The 16,657-nt window shown below is 40.1% G+C and overlaps 1 protein-coding gene across 1 annotated transcript in view; it reads left to right on the top strand.

Moving 5' to 3' along the window:
* LOC122817039 (myosin-7-like) overlaps nt 1–16,657 on the top strand; it is a 206,537-nt gene that overhangs the window by 144,895 nt on the left and 44,985 nt on the right. Inside the window, exons 32-34 of the mRNA XM_044090174.1 lie at nt 841–1,037; nt 3,216–3,565; nt 12,089–12,213. Coding sequence (XP_043946109.1) covers nt 841–1,037; nt 3,216–3,565; nt 12,089–12,213 — 672 coding nt within the window. The remainder of the gene's footprint in view (nt 1–840; nt 1,038–3,215; nt 3,566–12,088; nt 12,214–16,657) is intronic.

Raw genomic sequence — 16,657 nt, 5'->3', positions numbered from 1 at the left:
TTTGCAGATTGCAGGTATCATCTTGGCAACTTTCAATTCCAGATAGCCTACTGCCATACATGGGACACATCAGGTAATGCCTAACAGCTAACAATTATGGTGGTCCTTCAGTGCCAAGTTATTCATTATTGTATAAAAGGTAAAAGTTGTTTACTATAACAAGTAATGATGGTGCAGAGTGGTGCGACTTTTATATGGTTTACATGTCATGTGACACCAGCGGAGTAGAAGTGCCACCTAGATGTTATCCTTGCACAGGGAGGAACACTAACTGCCTGACATTTTGATGACTAGAAGCCCATTTATTACATTTCTTGATATTTATTATTTGATAACCATGGCAGTGGGCTGATCCTAAAACAATCCATTTGGCCACAACCTGAAATTACAAATGAAACAAATACTAAGTGTGTATTTGAAACAAGTGAATGTGTTGTGTGTTGTGATATCTGATATGAAAAAAAGGTCAATATTAGGAAACTGTTATAAAGTTTAAGATGGCAAAAAGATTTCAAGTTTTACATAGGACAATGGTATATTAATCAATCCAAGTTATAATTTAGGAAAATAATGATTAATGAAGTAAACAGTGGAAATTGTCTGATGTAGTGTTCAGATAAGTATTACATCAGATGAAAATTGTTACTGCAGGAGACTGAACCTTGATGTTCTATTATAATGGTTGTGCATTAAATAACTGCTTTCAACCATGGATTGTGCGCCTGTTTAGTCAGTGTGTCAATTAGTACACAATTTCCTTTGCTGTTACAACTGAATATAATGCTCTGAAAACTTTTTTTTTTACTTGAATAACTAGTTTTACAACTATATTTATTTCAGGCCAAAAACGCTCTTGCCCATGCTCTACAAGCTTCCCGTCATGATTCGGACCTACTGCGAGAGCAGTATGAGGAAGAAGTCGAAGCAAAGAGTGAACTTCAGAGAGCAATGTCAAAAGCAAATGCCGAAGTTGCCCAGTGGAGAACCAAATATGAAACAGAAGCCATTCAAAGAACTGAGGAGTTGGAAGAAGCCAAGTAGGTGAAAAATTAAGGCAGGACTACACTGTTCTCTCACAGCTGACATCAGGCTTTATAACAGCTAGCTCACTGATGTAATGGTGATTTTGTATTACTGACGCGCATCTGCTTCTCTGTCTGCAAGCCATTCTGTGACTTTTCTGTGGCAAAGAAATGAGGTGAAACAGTGAAGTCTTTATAAATAAAACAATATTCTGTGTTAGTCACAATATTAGTTTACATATTTTCCACTATTATATTAAACAAAGTTGTTTTGAAATGCTAAATTCTAATAAGGATCTGTTTATGTCTGCTGAATGCAAGCCTGACACTTTGCTTCTTACCAGTGAAAAAATTGTGCCAAATTGTAAGTTTATTATATCCGGCAATAACTTACTACCTAAAACTTACTGTAAGAAAGGGGCTGCCAACATTATAGCCCCGGTATAACCCCAGTATAACCCCAGTATAATCCCAGTGGGTTCAGCTATAGGCTGCTTTCTTAATTTCTAAATTGGAGGAAAATGATATGACCACATAAAAACGAAGAAAAAAATTGAAAATGAACTTTTTCCTTACATTTCTTCCTGTTTCCATTTTTGCGTCCACCTTTTCTTGTCTTCCTTTCTGCCATCTTCCTTCCTTCCATCCTTCACCCCTCCCTGCATCAGTTCAAGCACAGTTTATTATGGTGTTTATATCTAGGCACCACTAAAATAAAACACATGTAACAGCAAATAAGGTAAAAACAAAACATCAGAAATAGACAATAAACAAGTGCTAATACTGGAAAACACTGTGCATAAAATAGCAACGTCACTTAAATACTAACAGTGATATTAGACAGCCTTACTCTTTTCATAGGCAGTTTTTCCTCAGTTTTTTGAGCTGATGTTCAGTCTTTTGTCTGTGTTGAACAAAACTGAAGTCCAGAGCTTTCCTTAGAGGTTCTTCATTCCCTGTAAGTAAGGCAGTTGCCCAGACATTTGTGCAGACAAGCATATTTATGCTATGGCATATACTTTGTAAAATTTTATCCGTTTGCTTCTGCATGGTGCCCAAAGCCTGTGGGTACACATCATATGAGAATACAGGTCACTTTTTTCAAGACTATATGTATTTCTGTAGGTGCTGCTGGCAACATGAATGTGCTGGACTCTACCACCCATGAAAAGAAGAGCTGACATGATTATGTTTATTTTCTTCACCCTTGTAGTACTAATATACTGGATTTTGTGATGGGGTAGGTCTAGGTGGACTAAAACCCTTTTCATTGGTGGCCCTGGTATTAATACTCTGATAACTTTCAAGAGTAATAGGTAAATGAACATGTCATGTGATAAGAAAAGACAATTAATTATGCAGAAGCAGTAGCAGTAGTACTAAAGATTAACAGAATTCTTAAGTTACTAAGGCATATTATTAATCATTATATATAATATTTTATATTGTTGGTTTGCTAAAATTACTGCAATGAAGTAAAACATTCAGGAATGGATATTCTATGAAGACTGAGTTGTGTGTGTGCATGTCTGTGTGGAGGGGGATATCTACCTAACCTTAAAACAACATGGCATTCATACAATATTGCAGACTTGGCTTAGATCCTACAAGCTTCTGTATGCGCAGAGCCTATTGACATTTGTAGACCTCATGTTCCATGTAGGCTGCTGTACCTCATGTTGCCACTTGAGGTCAGACCTGTACTGTAAATTTGCACAGTCTGCCCATAGACTGGGAGAACTAGACACTGGCTGTTGTGTATGTGTTCTTAACCATCCATAATATGGGTTAAGGTCTGCTGCAATCCTAGGCTATCACTAATGTAATCAAGAATAAAACATTAAAAAAGAATAAAAATAATTCCAGCTTGGCAACATTTATTTATGCACTTGTATCATAATCATTTGTTGTCTAACAAAAAAAAAAAAACAGAATGATGGAGTGTAATAAAATTCATCTTGAAAAAGAGAGTAAACTAGATGTGAGGCTGAGATATCCTAGAATCACACTGCCTCATAGCCTAAAGTTTTTTTTTAAAGAAAAGCAGAAGAAATATAGCTTATTAATGTTGTTTCAATGAAAATCATAGTACAGCCCAAAATCATGCATGTTATATACATAGAAAAAATAAATAAATAAACTGTATACAGGGAAAAAACTCAAATATTATTATCTATTTTCTTCATTCTCCAGAAAAAAGTTGGCCATTAGACTCCAAGAGGCAGAAGAAGCAGTGGAAGCAGCAAATGCAAAATGTTCTTCACTGGAAAAGACAAAACATCGCCTCCAAACAGAGATAGAAGACTTGATGATCGATCTGGAAAGGTCAAACTCCGCAGCAGCTGCGCTAGATAAGAAGCAACGTAATTTTGACAAGATCATTGCTGAATGGAAACAGAAGTTTGAGGAAACCCAAGCAGAACTGGAGAGCTCACAGAAGGAGGCTCGTAGCCTCAGCACAGAGCTATTTAAACTCAAGAATGCCTATGAAGAAACATTAGATAACCTTGAGACCCTTAAGAGAGAGAATAAAAATCTTCAAGGTATGGACTGTTTTGCACTGTGTATACTGATAGCCAGTTTGCATTGTGTAAATGGTAGATAAAAGACTGTGTGTTCAGATCAATTGTATATTACAACATTGTATATGACTGATGAACTGTTGAAAGACTAACTACTTTGCCCGCCTTCATCTTGCTTTGCTTTCTGATGTATCTCCCAAAAGATATTATTATTTTTACCTATAATGCCTTATTTCCACTTCCTTTTTTTGTCTGCCATTCTGCTTTCAAGTAATTTTCATTTTTTTAACTGCTTTGCACCAATAGAGCAGACCATTGGCTGCAACTGGTGCCTCTCCTCAAAGTCAGGTGCAGTGAATCACTTCTGACCTCACCCCCCAAACCTAATCAAAAACCATCCCATTACCTGAGAGGTGATTGGGGCATTACAGATCATTATCACTCTCACAGACATAGGGGTCCTTATTTATACATCCTGCTCATTTCCCCACCTCAACAACTGATGTGCAATGACATAAAGGCTATTACATCACAGAGCATCTGCTGGTGGGTACCCATGTAATCTGTAAATATGGGGTACAGTCTCAGTATCACCACCAAGGCTGCTATCCCTACTTATGACCCCTGCCTTGGGATATGTGAGCTGGTAAAATACTGCTATTGTTTGCATCCTGCCCAGTCTGGTCTGTTCCATGCAATCTGCAGTTGTTCCTCTGAACAAGGAGCTTTCTCCATCTGGCTCCCCTCATAAAAAAAACAACAAAAAAAACTAACATTTAACATTTTGTATAGCAATTGTCATGCCACAGACAGATGCACAAAAGCATTTGACTCAGGCAAAACAATGGAACAGGGATGAGTACCATATTATAGAATGTGAGGATGTAGTACTACAGGAGTTCTCAGTGGTAAAAACACAGCTGTGCCACTTTGTGGAGGAGGGCACAAGTGTGGTTTTGGTAGGTTTGCCTGCACCACAGGAGATACCATAGCGTGAAGGATTTTTTCTACTTGAAGGATTTTTCTACAATGAAAAATTGTGTATTACTGGTTTTTTTTATGTTTGCACTGATGTGGCTGCTCAGCTGAGTAATTTGAGCAACAGATCAGCACGGAGGTGGGGATTAATCCAGTAGAATCCACTGCGCATGCAAGCATGCAGTTCTGGTCTTGTAAGTTGTGTGGTTTGGACTAGCCCATATTCAGTTGAAGTGTTTCTGACTCAGTACAATGCTGAGCGAGTCACTTCTACGTGTGTTCCATGCATCGATTACTGGGGCTACAAAGTGGTGGTAAGACAACAAAGAGGGCCTTACCCTAATGTAAGCATTCTTTATGAAGTTTTATTTATTTTGATGTTAACAGTTACTGCAGAAAATTCTAAGTTCCTAAAAGTTTTAAGTTAGCCAGAAACTTTTCTGATATACATATCATCCTTAAAAGAATTTTCAAAGTCTGTAAGTACAATAGGGAGAGTGGTGCTGGACATTTGGAAAACTTTATTCAGTGAATTACATCATGCTCAGTAGAATATTTGCTATATAACCTGTGAGGAAAGTAGGTTTAGAAAGCTAGTCTTCAACAGAGCAACCTGCCTCCCTCACTGAACCACTAACAGAAATGTATATGGCCTGGATTTATTAACTTATGTGGTAGTACAATCCTGAGGATTGGTGACATTTCCTTTACATGAAGGAGTCTAGGAAGGAACAGAATAATCGTATGCTACTGAACTTTATTCTTTTCAATTTAGTAACTCATTTTATAAGATGAAATATATATATATATATATATATATATATATATATATATATATATATATATATATATATATATGTGTGTGTGTGTGTGTGTGTGTGTGTGTGTGTGTGTGTGTGTGTGTGTGTGTGTGTGTGTGTGTGTGTGTGATATACAGGCTGTTCATATGAAGGTTTGTATCAAGCTGGCACATCTGACTCTGTATTATCATACTACTTAAAGGAGAACCACACCCACAGACTCAAAAAACATGTTTATTTCATTATGGTTTGGTGTTTCCTACATTTTAACATCACTCTGGGACTATTTACAGGTTTTTAAATATTTTTATACGTAATTTCTGAGTCTGACCACATGGAGACTGGCATGTTAAAGTAATTCTGATTGTTTACTCTGCTTCTAGATATCCCACAATGCAGTGTTTGTAAGTTTGAGCTGACGTCTTTATTTGTAGGATATTCAGCAAAGCTTTGTGGTGATACGTGACAGCAGTGTGGTGTTTTTGCTACAAATAAAGACCAGTTTTTGTTTTTACTCTATTTTCGTGGTGTCAGCTTGGTGGTCTTCAAACTTGTTCTTGGTTCTGTTTTTTCTTTGGTTTTGGTTCTGTAAAAAAATTACATAACACAGGCCTCTTTCTTCCTAAAGCTCGTCACTGCATTGATTTTACATGCATACACTGCTGTCTTTCAGTCAGTTAGTTTTAAGTAACATTTCATGCTGTTTAATGTCTACTTAAAATAAAACAGTGCAAATGCCACAGAACAGACTTTCAAAGTGCTTTTTACTGCTGCTTCTTTTTAGAATGGTCAAACTGCAGTTTTTTTGTAAAGCCTGAATTGTACAAGTTTGACTCATCTCCCATCCCTCTTCACACCTAGCTTCCCTAGCTGTCAAAGTGCTAAGGGTAATTTGAGCTGTTACCTGCTGTGATTGACAGCTCACAGCAGGAGACTTGACTCATGTACAGTTTCCTTGTTATAGGTTCATAGGTAGGTACTAGGCTATCAACCCAAGGGCCTACGTAAGCCTAGCCAACAAGGTTCCCTGGCTTACGCCACACAAGAAAGTTATTTTCTTGTGCCACTGTTGAGCAGAGACACAGAAGTGACCCCCGAGGTGTATTTCCTATTTTCCATCTACTCATCAATATTTTTCTCGAAGAGTGCTAACGAAGAACTTTGCTTGACATAGATGAGTAGCCTGTTCCAGAGTATGGGAAGTCTCTGGGACAGGAATCTATCCCTCCAACATGTCCTGTTTATTGTGGTGACAAGGTTTAGGCCCCTAGAGCATGCAGCTCGGAGGGATTGGGATTTCTTTAGGTGTAGCATGCCCAGCAGCTCTGGGTTTGACATAGCTTTATATGTTAGGCAGAGCAGAGATCACCTCGGAGTAGGCGATATGCTACGGAATAAAGCTGGAGTTTTTTGAGATGGTCAGTGTAGGGCATTTGTTTGAGGCCAGTAATCCTCTTTGTGAGGTACTTCTGTGGCCTTGTCAGCCGCTGCAGATGTCTTGTGAGGTGCAGTCCAAAAGGGGCATTGTACTCTATAATGGGTCTAATGAGTGTCGAGTAGAGGGGAACAATTACCTCTTTTTTCCTGGATGAGAACTCTTTTATGATGAGGTGTGCCACGTAGAAGGACTTCCTGACTACTGTGGCGATGTGGCTATCAAAGGAGAGACTACTGTCCACCTGGGTCCCAAGTTCTCTTATCACACATTCGGTGTTAAGTAGATTGCTGCCTATGTGGTAGTTCATGGGTACGGAGCTTTTACCAAAGGGGATGACACTGCACTTTTTAGCATTGAGCTTGAGGCCATAGCTCCAACACCAGGCATCTGTCTCAGCGAGGCCCTCCTGTAGGATGTCCACATCATTTGGGGACTTGACTATGGCTCCTAGTTTGCAGTCATCTGCGAACTTCGTTAGCCAGAGGCCTTCTGTGTTAGCCTGTACTTCAGAGAAGTAGATACCAAACAGGAGAGGTCCCAGGACTGGACCCTGTGGTACTCCACTTGTCACTGGTATGAGGTCAGATTTGGAGTCTGCAACTTTTACAGTGTGGGTTCTGTCAGTTAGCCAGTTGGCAACCCATCTTGTGACGTAGGGATTTATAACTAGTTTAGTGAGGTTTAGCTATACTTCCAGAATAGGGGATGGTGTTGAAAGCCTTGGTGAGGTCAAGATAGGCTGTGTGAACCACCTTACCTTCATCTATGGCTTTGGTGACTGCCTCAAAGAAGTCTATCAGGTTCAGGAGGCATGATCTGCCTTTCACAAACCCGGACTGGGTGGGATCCAGAGTTTGGAGGGTACCAATGTCTTTGTTTATGAGTTCCATGATGATACGTTCCATGGCCTTGCAGACCAGGCTTGTCACGCTAATAGGTCGATAGTTCCTGGGATCAGTGGTGGCTCCCCCTTTGTGGAGTGGGGTAACTGTTGCTGTGTGCCATTCAGTGGGCACAAAGCCTGATGCGAGGCTATTATTGAACATGGTGCTTAAGTGGGGAGCCAGTTTGTTCTGAAGTTCGCATAAAATGCAGCCTGGGATGTTGTCCGGTCCCATGGATGCTGGATTTTTGGCTTTAGAGAGTGCAGCTTTTACCTGCGTAGTTGTGATTACAGGGAGTCTGCATTCTTCCTGTATAGATATGGGCCCTTTAGGGGGTGGGGGGTAAAGTTAGCACTGAACCTATCTGCCAGGATGTTGGCAATATCAGTTGGTTCTGTAATTTTTGTGCCGTTGTGCTGTAACTCAGAGCAGATCTGGGTGTTACCATCGAGATTCTTGACATAGCTATAGAATGCTTTGTGGTTGTTCTTAGAATTAGTGGCAATTTTGTTTTCGTAGCTAGCTTTGGAGGATCTTATAGGGGATCTCAGCTTCTTACTGAGGCTGACCAGAGAGCTCCTTCACTCATGGGATTTTACTCTCTTTTGCAACAATTTCTTCCTTCTGTTGTACAGTTTGTTTATGGCAGGGGACCACCAGATTGGCTTCCTTTTTTTGGAAGATAGAGTCATGGTTCTGTTTGGGATAGCACGATCCATGCATTCGTGTAAGTGCTTATAGAGTGCATTTGTGTAGGATTCAGCAGTTGTAACTGTATTGTCCATCTGCATGGGTGTCATGAAGTTCACCACTTCTGTCTTAAGCATGAAGTTGGCTTTGGAGAAATTTTTTACCGTGGTTTCTTTAATGGGGGGGGGGGGGCGGGATGTGGATATCAAGGGTGATTAGCTTATGGTCGGATCGGACCAACGAGGAGTTGACTTCAGGTGTGGAACATCGGTCACTCATGTTGGTAATGAATAGATCTAGGATATTGTTGCCTCTAGTGGGGGTGTGGATAAGTTGATCCAGGGCATTGGAGTTTATGAATTCCAGAAAGCGGTGAGCTAAGGAGTTGGTACACGAGTAGTTTTCCCAGTTAATGGTGGGGTAGTTGAAGTCACCCATTATTAGGGTGTTTGTTGAACCCTAATATTTTCCAGTACATAAAAAAAAGAGGAGTGGGAATCCTGGGGCATGGTGGAGGATCTGTAGCAAGCTACAATTTGGATTGCAGTTTTGCCCAGAGTTAGTTGCACTTGGATAACCTCGGATGCATTATGCTGAGCAGCTAGCCTGGAGGTGTGGATATCCTTAATGAATAAGGACACACCTCCGCCTTTGGTGTTTCGGTCCAGGTTACATGGCCAAAAAGTGTGGTATGAGTTATAGCCTGGTAGTGTAGGGGTGCTCTCTGGAGCCTTGAACCAGGTCTCAGTCACTGCACAGATATCTATGTTCTCCATTTTAAGGAGTGCCTCGAGTGAGTGCATTTTGAGATTTAGACTTCTAGCATTGAGTATCATTACCCTCAGTTTTTGCTGGCCTGTTCCTATTATGGTGGTGAATTTGTCATTTGAACCTTGCCTAAAAAAGGCACTATAGGGGTGGTAAGAGCCTTAGCCAGTATCCGGAATCTCAGGGGCGACAGGTGCAGGCCATCTGTGGCAAAGCATCGTGGTCTGTCAACCATGTCATCCCAAGCAGACAGATACTGGATCCCCTTAGAATGACACCAGAAGCTTAGCCAATTGTTGAAGTCAATCATTTTGTCCTTGTACTGCGGTATCATTCTGGGCGATGGCAGAATGCTACTCAGGGCTAGGGTCATACCTGCCTGGGCTACAAGATCAGAGAGATCTTCCATGTCTCTTTTCATGTAGTCCAGGGAGGTACGTCTCAGGTCATTCACACCAACATGGACAATGACAGAGTCATATTTGTACTTGTTGTGGAGTGACCTGAGTGCGTGGGTTATGTGACGGATCCTGGCACCCGACAGGCAGCTGACAGTAACATTCTCCTTGTTTAGCCTGGTGAGTGGGACATCAGTGTGCCTGACAATAGAGTCACCTATGACTAGTGTGTTGGGTACGTCATTTTGCCTTATTGGCTGTGGTTGAGTGGCACACTGAGTCTGTGGGCTATGTGTCATTTGGGTTCTTTTGGGGGTGGAGGCTGCTTGCATTTCTGCTTTGGAGGTCTCTGCTGCTTAGACAGATTATTATTGAGAGCCTCCGCAAATGTTTTTGTGTTACTATGTGTGGATTTTGGTGATGTAGATTTAGTAAGACTATGTGATGAATGTGGTTTGGTCCACATGTTTACCTTCTCCTCTTGACTGTCAAGTTCAGCCTTGGTTGGAGAGAGCTTTACCTCCAGTTTGACTAGATAAGTGCATCTCTCACAGGTTGTAGTGTTGGGTTGTAGGAGGAGAGGGTTGTCTGTGTACATGAGGCAATTTCTGCATTGCCTCAAGATGCCCAGATTCATCAGATAGACAGGAGAGAACACGGGGAGCTGACCCTTGGACATGCCTGAATAAAAACCATTTTCCTCTAGATAAATGAGGAAAGTAAGTACAAAAACTGTTTTCCTCTAAATAATGAGGAAGGTTAAGTGCTATAGTACTTAGTAGCTTATTTAGTGATTACAAGTTCTGAACAAGTGCTGAGCATGAATAAGCAAATTTAAGTGCTAAAACTAAGAATCTGTATCTGCACTAGACGAGTTACAGGACAGAAACAAGTGCAAATGGAGGCTTTCAAATCAGAAAGTTGAGAGAGATGGAAAAGATTGCCCAAAAGGCCAATAACTACAATTTGTGGGCCGGAACCACTCCTTATGTGGTAGACAGGTTACCTAGTGCTTACCACTCCCACTGATAAGCTAGAAGGCTTCCCTCCAACACAGAAAGGTGTGGGGGCTCAGAAGCTTACATACAGTCCTGGATACAGCAAATCTGTATCTGGAACACTAGTTGCAGGAAAGGTAGGAAACAGGCTTACAGTTTTTTTTTTTTTTTTTCAGAAAAGTAGTAAAATCAATTCACATGCAATGCAAGTTCTAGCCTTTACTTTCTGTATGGGTAGAGGGAAGGACCAGGGATCTGTGACATCACAGCAAGGGTAGGTTTTTAGGACATTCATGGTGTTGTCAGTTTGGGGAGGGAATTGGCCAGAAAACTACCTGTATTCATTGGCCTTAATGACATCAATGAATTGGAGACTACAGCAAGCTTTTCCAGGACGGGATAAAAGTTTTTTAAAAGTGAAACTACCACAGTACAGTAACGTACTGTTGTAGTGGAGAGAAACAATCGATTTTAAATATTTTAAATGCTGGAGTGTTGTTTATTCATAGCAGGGACAGTAAATATGGAGAAAAAGAACCGAGAAGTTGAGTTTTTAATATTAGAATGCCATTGTTGTCCTTTAATATAATACCTTTTTTGGGTAGGGTGAAGCAAATGGCTGCAAAGACTCTTTATGGTGGTATTTGTTTGAGAATATTTCAGGCTGTACTGAACAGTTAGTGATGTATATGCCCTGTCCCACAACTTATCTAGGTAATTCAGAGTATACTTAAATAAAAGGTGAACTGTGGAACTGCATGAAAGCCTTCTTATACCCTTTGAGCTGGTGCTCCTGCTGCTGCAGGTATATTCCAACATTCCAACACAACTCTTACCTTTTTCTCACCACTGGCAAGGGTGCACTGATCCACCATTGATTTCCAGGTGAATTAAGAGTGTACTTCAACTCAATGCAGCTAGATTACCAGACACCCACAAAACTGACCTCAGGCTCCTGCCAGTTCATCAGACTGACACATATAAAATGAAAAAATACTTTATTTTGAAGCATTTTTGCAGCAGTGCTGTGTGCCCCCTAATGTGAGGACTGTGACACCATATCAGTACTCTCTACATATGCTATCATGTAGGCTGAATTAACATGCAGAAAAATTAAATACTTTTATCCCCTTTTTCTCCAAGATATCTTCAGATGTAATATATTTATAGATGAAAGCAGGGTCCCTAAAAAGATGATACACAATACTAACTTCTGTTTCATGGATTGCACTGGTCTACAACATGGCATCAGTCTTGTCTTCTGTAGACAGGGCATGGGATAGGCATTTAGAAACAGTAGACCCAATGTCTGCACACGGCTACAGCTAGTAGGTCTGCATCATGTACAAGGGGAAGATACAAAGAACCACTAAAGGGGAGGGGAAAAGGAAAAAGTGCCCACTTATGGAAGAGTTACATGGTGCTAATGAAGTAGACCTTTGTATTTCATTAGGGCAACACTTAACATTTAACAGCAACCACAAGATGTCATCTAATGGTGTCTTTACATTAATTTAAATGTATGGTGAAATGTATCAGTTGTGTTGGGGGATATTATTATGAATATTACTTTCATGTAATTAATTGCAGAGGAGATCTCAGACCTGACAGATCAGATTGGTGAGGGTGGCAAAACAATCCACGAACTGGAGAAGGTGAAGAAAGCGCTGGAAAGTGAAAAGACTGACATTCAGGCTGCACTAGAGGAAGCTGAGGTAAGATGGCGGCAGCAAGGCTTGCATGCCTCTACAACAATCTTCTGCAGTGAACCATTCTTTCTGCATGGCAAATGGATGGGTTACGTGTATAATACAGCAAAACTGAGTGTGTCTGAGTGTACATTGTTTTATATTAATATGATATATCTTAACTATTGCTTTTCCATTTTCCAGTTTCACATTGTTATGAAGATCATGATAACATTACTTTTATTTAACAGATGTAATGTTTTAAATATTTAAAATTAAGCAAAGAAAAATAAATACAGGATTAAAATAGTATGTGACACCATACCTCTCAACCTGTTAGTGCAAGAAATCTGGACAAAGCCCGACAAAATGGGGGGATGAAGGCCCAAAAATAGGGACATATTTTAAACATTGCTCTTATAAACTTACAAAGCTGCTAGAGCAACAGGTTTAATATACATTTTCTGAAAGATATGAAATCTTAAACATGTCATTATTTAGTGACTTCAATCCTCAGATCATCCCTGTGATTTGCCAAAAAAACACAAATTTTATGAGGGAAGGCCAAAAATCTGAAGTCTGTGAAAATCTGGACAGTTGAAAGGTATGGTGCGTGGCATAGTTGTATTCAATAATGAATGTTATTATAATACGTCGATGTTAAGCTCTTTCGTGTATGTGTGTTCGATGTTTTATGATTTGGACATATGCTAGCTGAGCATGTGTCCAGATGCCATGTATATATGTTATGTGTATGTTTGTCAATCACCAGCATGTTGTCCTGATGTGTATATATGCCATATGTATGTATGTTCTACTTCATTTTACTCTCATGTAATGTATTGTAATGTAGAGTTTTCTCCCCGGGCCTCCGCTGAAAATGGACCTGTGTCCAGTCGGACTTTCTCGGTAAACAAATGTAAAATAAAATCAAATAAAATAAATTAATTAAATAGTACTTCACACATCCACAAGATTAGGTGAAGGAGTGATCCTCGATATTGCTTATAGTGTGTCCTTGCCGTGTGTGTTTGTGTGTGTATCTGTATGTATGAGTGCATCCTTCTACAGGCTGGCACCCCATTCAGAATTAGTCCCTCTGCCTTGTGACCATTAAGTATTGGGAGGAGTTGAGATGTATGACTTCGACTTAGCATACCTCTTAACTGTCCAGATTTTTGCCTCATATTTTAGGTCTGTTCCTCATAAAATGTGTGGTTTTCTAGCAAATCACTGAGGATTGACATCACTAAGTAATGACATGCATTTGAGTTTCAGACTTCATATCCCTCAGAAAAATGCATGCAAACAAAAATCATTTTATTCTAGCAACTTTTTTTAATCTTGTAAGAGCAATATTTAAAAATCTGTCCCTATTTTTGCCTTTGTCATCCCCATAGTTTTAGACTTTGGCCAGATTTCTTGAGCAAAGAAGTTGAGAGGTATGTGACTTACTGATACACACTGGCTTGCAAAATGCATGTAATGCCAACCACTGAAAGGAAGTGAGAAAGTCTGGGGTTAAATGGAACAAATTATGTGAAAATACAAGAATTAATAGGCATGGGTCTTGTGGTATGGAGGAAACAGTAGGAAAAGAGGAACTATGGACTACATTAAAGGGAGCTATGGTGGTATAAACAAAGATTAAGGAGAGTTGAAAATGTAAAGAGAATAAGAAGTCTGATAAGATTCACTAGGGAACTGAAATCAGTTCTAAGGGTCAGTGAGAAGAAAGATGGGAAATAGAGGGACAAGCGTGAATACTGGTGGCAACAGCAAGACAGTGAAATGCATTCAGAGAGCAAAGAGAAAACAAAAAAAAAAAAACTAGCGGAAGGCATTAAATGAGGAAAAGAGGCAGAGAGAAAGCATGGGAAAATCAGAAGGATAACGTGGCCAGAGTGTTAGCCAAGAAAAGGAAAAAATGCATAGCAGTCTGGAAAGGTTGGACAGAAAAAGTAGGGAGTGAACATACGAGGTGAGAACAAATAACGAACTATGGAAGGCATAGCTGCAATAAAAGAGCATAGGCTGCAGGAAGCTGATGGGATTATCTATCCGTGATCATCAAGAGAGGTATAAGATGAATTCCAGTACATAAATCTTCAGCAATTACCTTTGGAAGGGTGTGGCCTTGGGGTCCTGGAAACAAGTAGTTGTAGTGCCTATTTACTGTGGCTGAGCCAATAACAACCCAGGGAACTATAAGTCAATGAACCAGACTTCACTAGTCAGTAAAATGATGTAACTGGCCCTGTCATTAAGGCTTGAAATGCTTCTGGATCAGAATAGGCTGCTTGATGAAATCTGGCATGGACTCGCAACAATTAAGTGAAACTAATCATACAGACATACAAAAGCAGTCATTTGAACCTTTGGCCCTCTCATCATATACAGGCTTCTGGCAAAAATAAGGGTCATAGCAGGTGATTGTGCAGGTGAATGGAGATGTGAGTAGTAGGCAGAGAGTTGTAGCAAGAAGGGAGTTTTCAAGGTGAAAATAGGTGACAATTCGTGTCACACAGGGATTAGTCTTACACCCAGTCCTGTTTACTAAGTTTGTCTCTGATCTGGATCGGTCTCTTTGCAGATGGCACCAAGGCTATGGGGGAAGGGCAATATCTGAATGGAAGTGCTAGCGGGATGAGGGACCTGGAGAGGCTTACGGCATAGGCTGAGAGTCGACAAATCTTTTAATCATTCCAAGTGCATAGTAATTCTCTTGAGGAATAATAACTCAGGGGTACAGCATGCACTTAGAGAGAGAGAGGTGGTAAAAACATCAGAACAGGATAATGACTTGGGAGATTATCGTCACAGAAACCATGACCCCTTGGCCTAAGTGAGAGAGAGCAACTGATGAGAGAAACCATTTTATTATTATCATCGTCGCCGTTATCATTGTTATCAACGTCATTTGTATTTGATGACAGGTAGTGCACTGATTAACATGGTCCTTTTTCAGTTTAATTCGGGGAACACTATCGTAACTGACTTGCTCGGAGTCACACAGAAAGTAAATGCTGGCTGAGAGAATCAAATCATAAGCTCAGTCGTTAAGGCAAACAGCCATAGGTGTAGTATCCAAGGATAAGAAGGTGATATTGCCCCTCTTTCTAGGGGTTTATCATCTAGGTATAAGAAGGTGATGATACCCCTGTATCCAAGAGTATCGCATCCAGGGATAGGAAGGTGATAATGCCCCTCAAGCCAAGGGGGGCTTATCATGCAGGAATAACAAAGTGATGTTGAACCTCTAGCCCAGGGTGCAGATTCAGAGATAAGTTGGTGACCATGCCACATGGTGAGGACCCTGTAAGATAACAGCTGGAACACTGCATACACTTCTCAGGGAATTGCAGGGAGAAATATGTCAGAATGCTGAAAAGAGTGCAGAACAAGGCAAACAGCATGAAAGGAGTGACACAAGGAAAAGTATATGCAGACAGATTGAGGGTGAGGGGAGATAGAATATTGCCCCCTAAGACATTAAAGGGGATGTGTGACAGGATTAGTCTGGACTGTAAGGACAAGATGAGTAAGTGGGAACAAGACTAGCAGGTTAAGAAAATCCAGGTCAGCCTAGACAGTAGGAAAGAGTTCATAAGGAGGGTGAGAGACTAGTGGAATGAATTCTCAGAATGAGTAGTAAATAAGAAGACAGCTGTAACATTTAAAAAGTGAGAAGAGGGATAGAGGCAGCTGCCCTGAGCTGTCTGCAAAACTCAGGCAAACCAGGCAGACCACAATGTCTATCAGCTGGTATTTTTATACTATGATATGATACTCCTAAACTCTAGTACTATAAATATTTAATTGACCATGAAGTATTTTGTTGACATCCAGATAAAGCTACAGTGGTCTGTTGTAAGTACCAAAAAAAAAACACTGGCATTATAATCGTGTGATGATAAACATAAATTTGTACCCACCAAAAGAGTATGTGCTTAGTACTTTTTAATAGTTTTGTGAGACAAAAAATGAAATAATGATGTTTATGCATAGACTTAGTAGTAGTACTTTTCATAAACAATTACAGTAGAATTATTTTCTTCATAAATGTTATTTAATTAGTCTGTGTCACTTTGTATGCTGCAGAGCTGTACCGTGCAAGATGATGCTTGCATATAGAGCTGTACCATACAAGGTGATGCTTGCATATAGAGCTGTACCGTGCAAGGTGATGCTTGCATATAGAGCTGTACCATACAAGGTGATGCTTGCATATAGAGCTGTACTGTACAAGGTGATGCTTGTATATAGAGCTGTATCATACAATATGATGTTGAATATTTAATGCATGGCATGCTATTCTATTAATATGGATGGGCTCATGGAGTAAATGGAAACTTGTGGTTTTCCATGGCCATTTGACTGCCACAGGTTAGTCAGATGGGGTACAAAATGAATATTCTTGAAGTATACTTGGATCAAATATTATGTTTTTGGAAACTGCTATTCTCAGATG

The sequence above is a fragment of the Protopterus annectens genome, chromosome 12.part0 (assembly GCF_019279795.1).
Source record: "Protopterus annectens isolate FY-2018-M chromosome 12.part0, PAN1.0, whole genome shotgun sequence".
In the NCBI taxonomy this organism is placed as follows: Eukaryota; Metazoa; Chordata; order Ceratodontiformes; family Protopteridae; genus Protopterus; species Protopterus annectens.
Note: the sequence above shows the minus strand (reverse complement) of the source record. Positions and strands in the feature narration are given on the sequence as shown.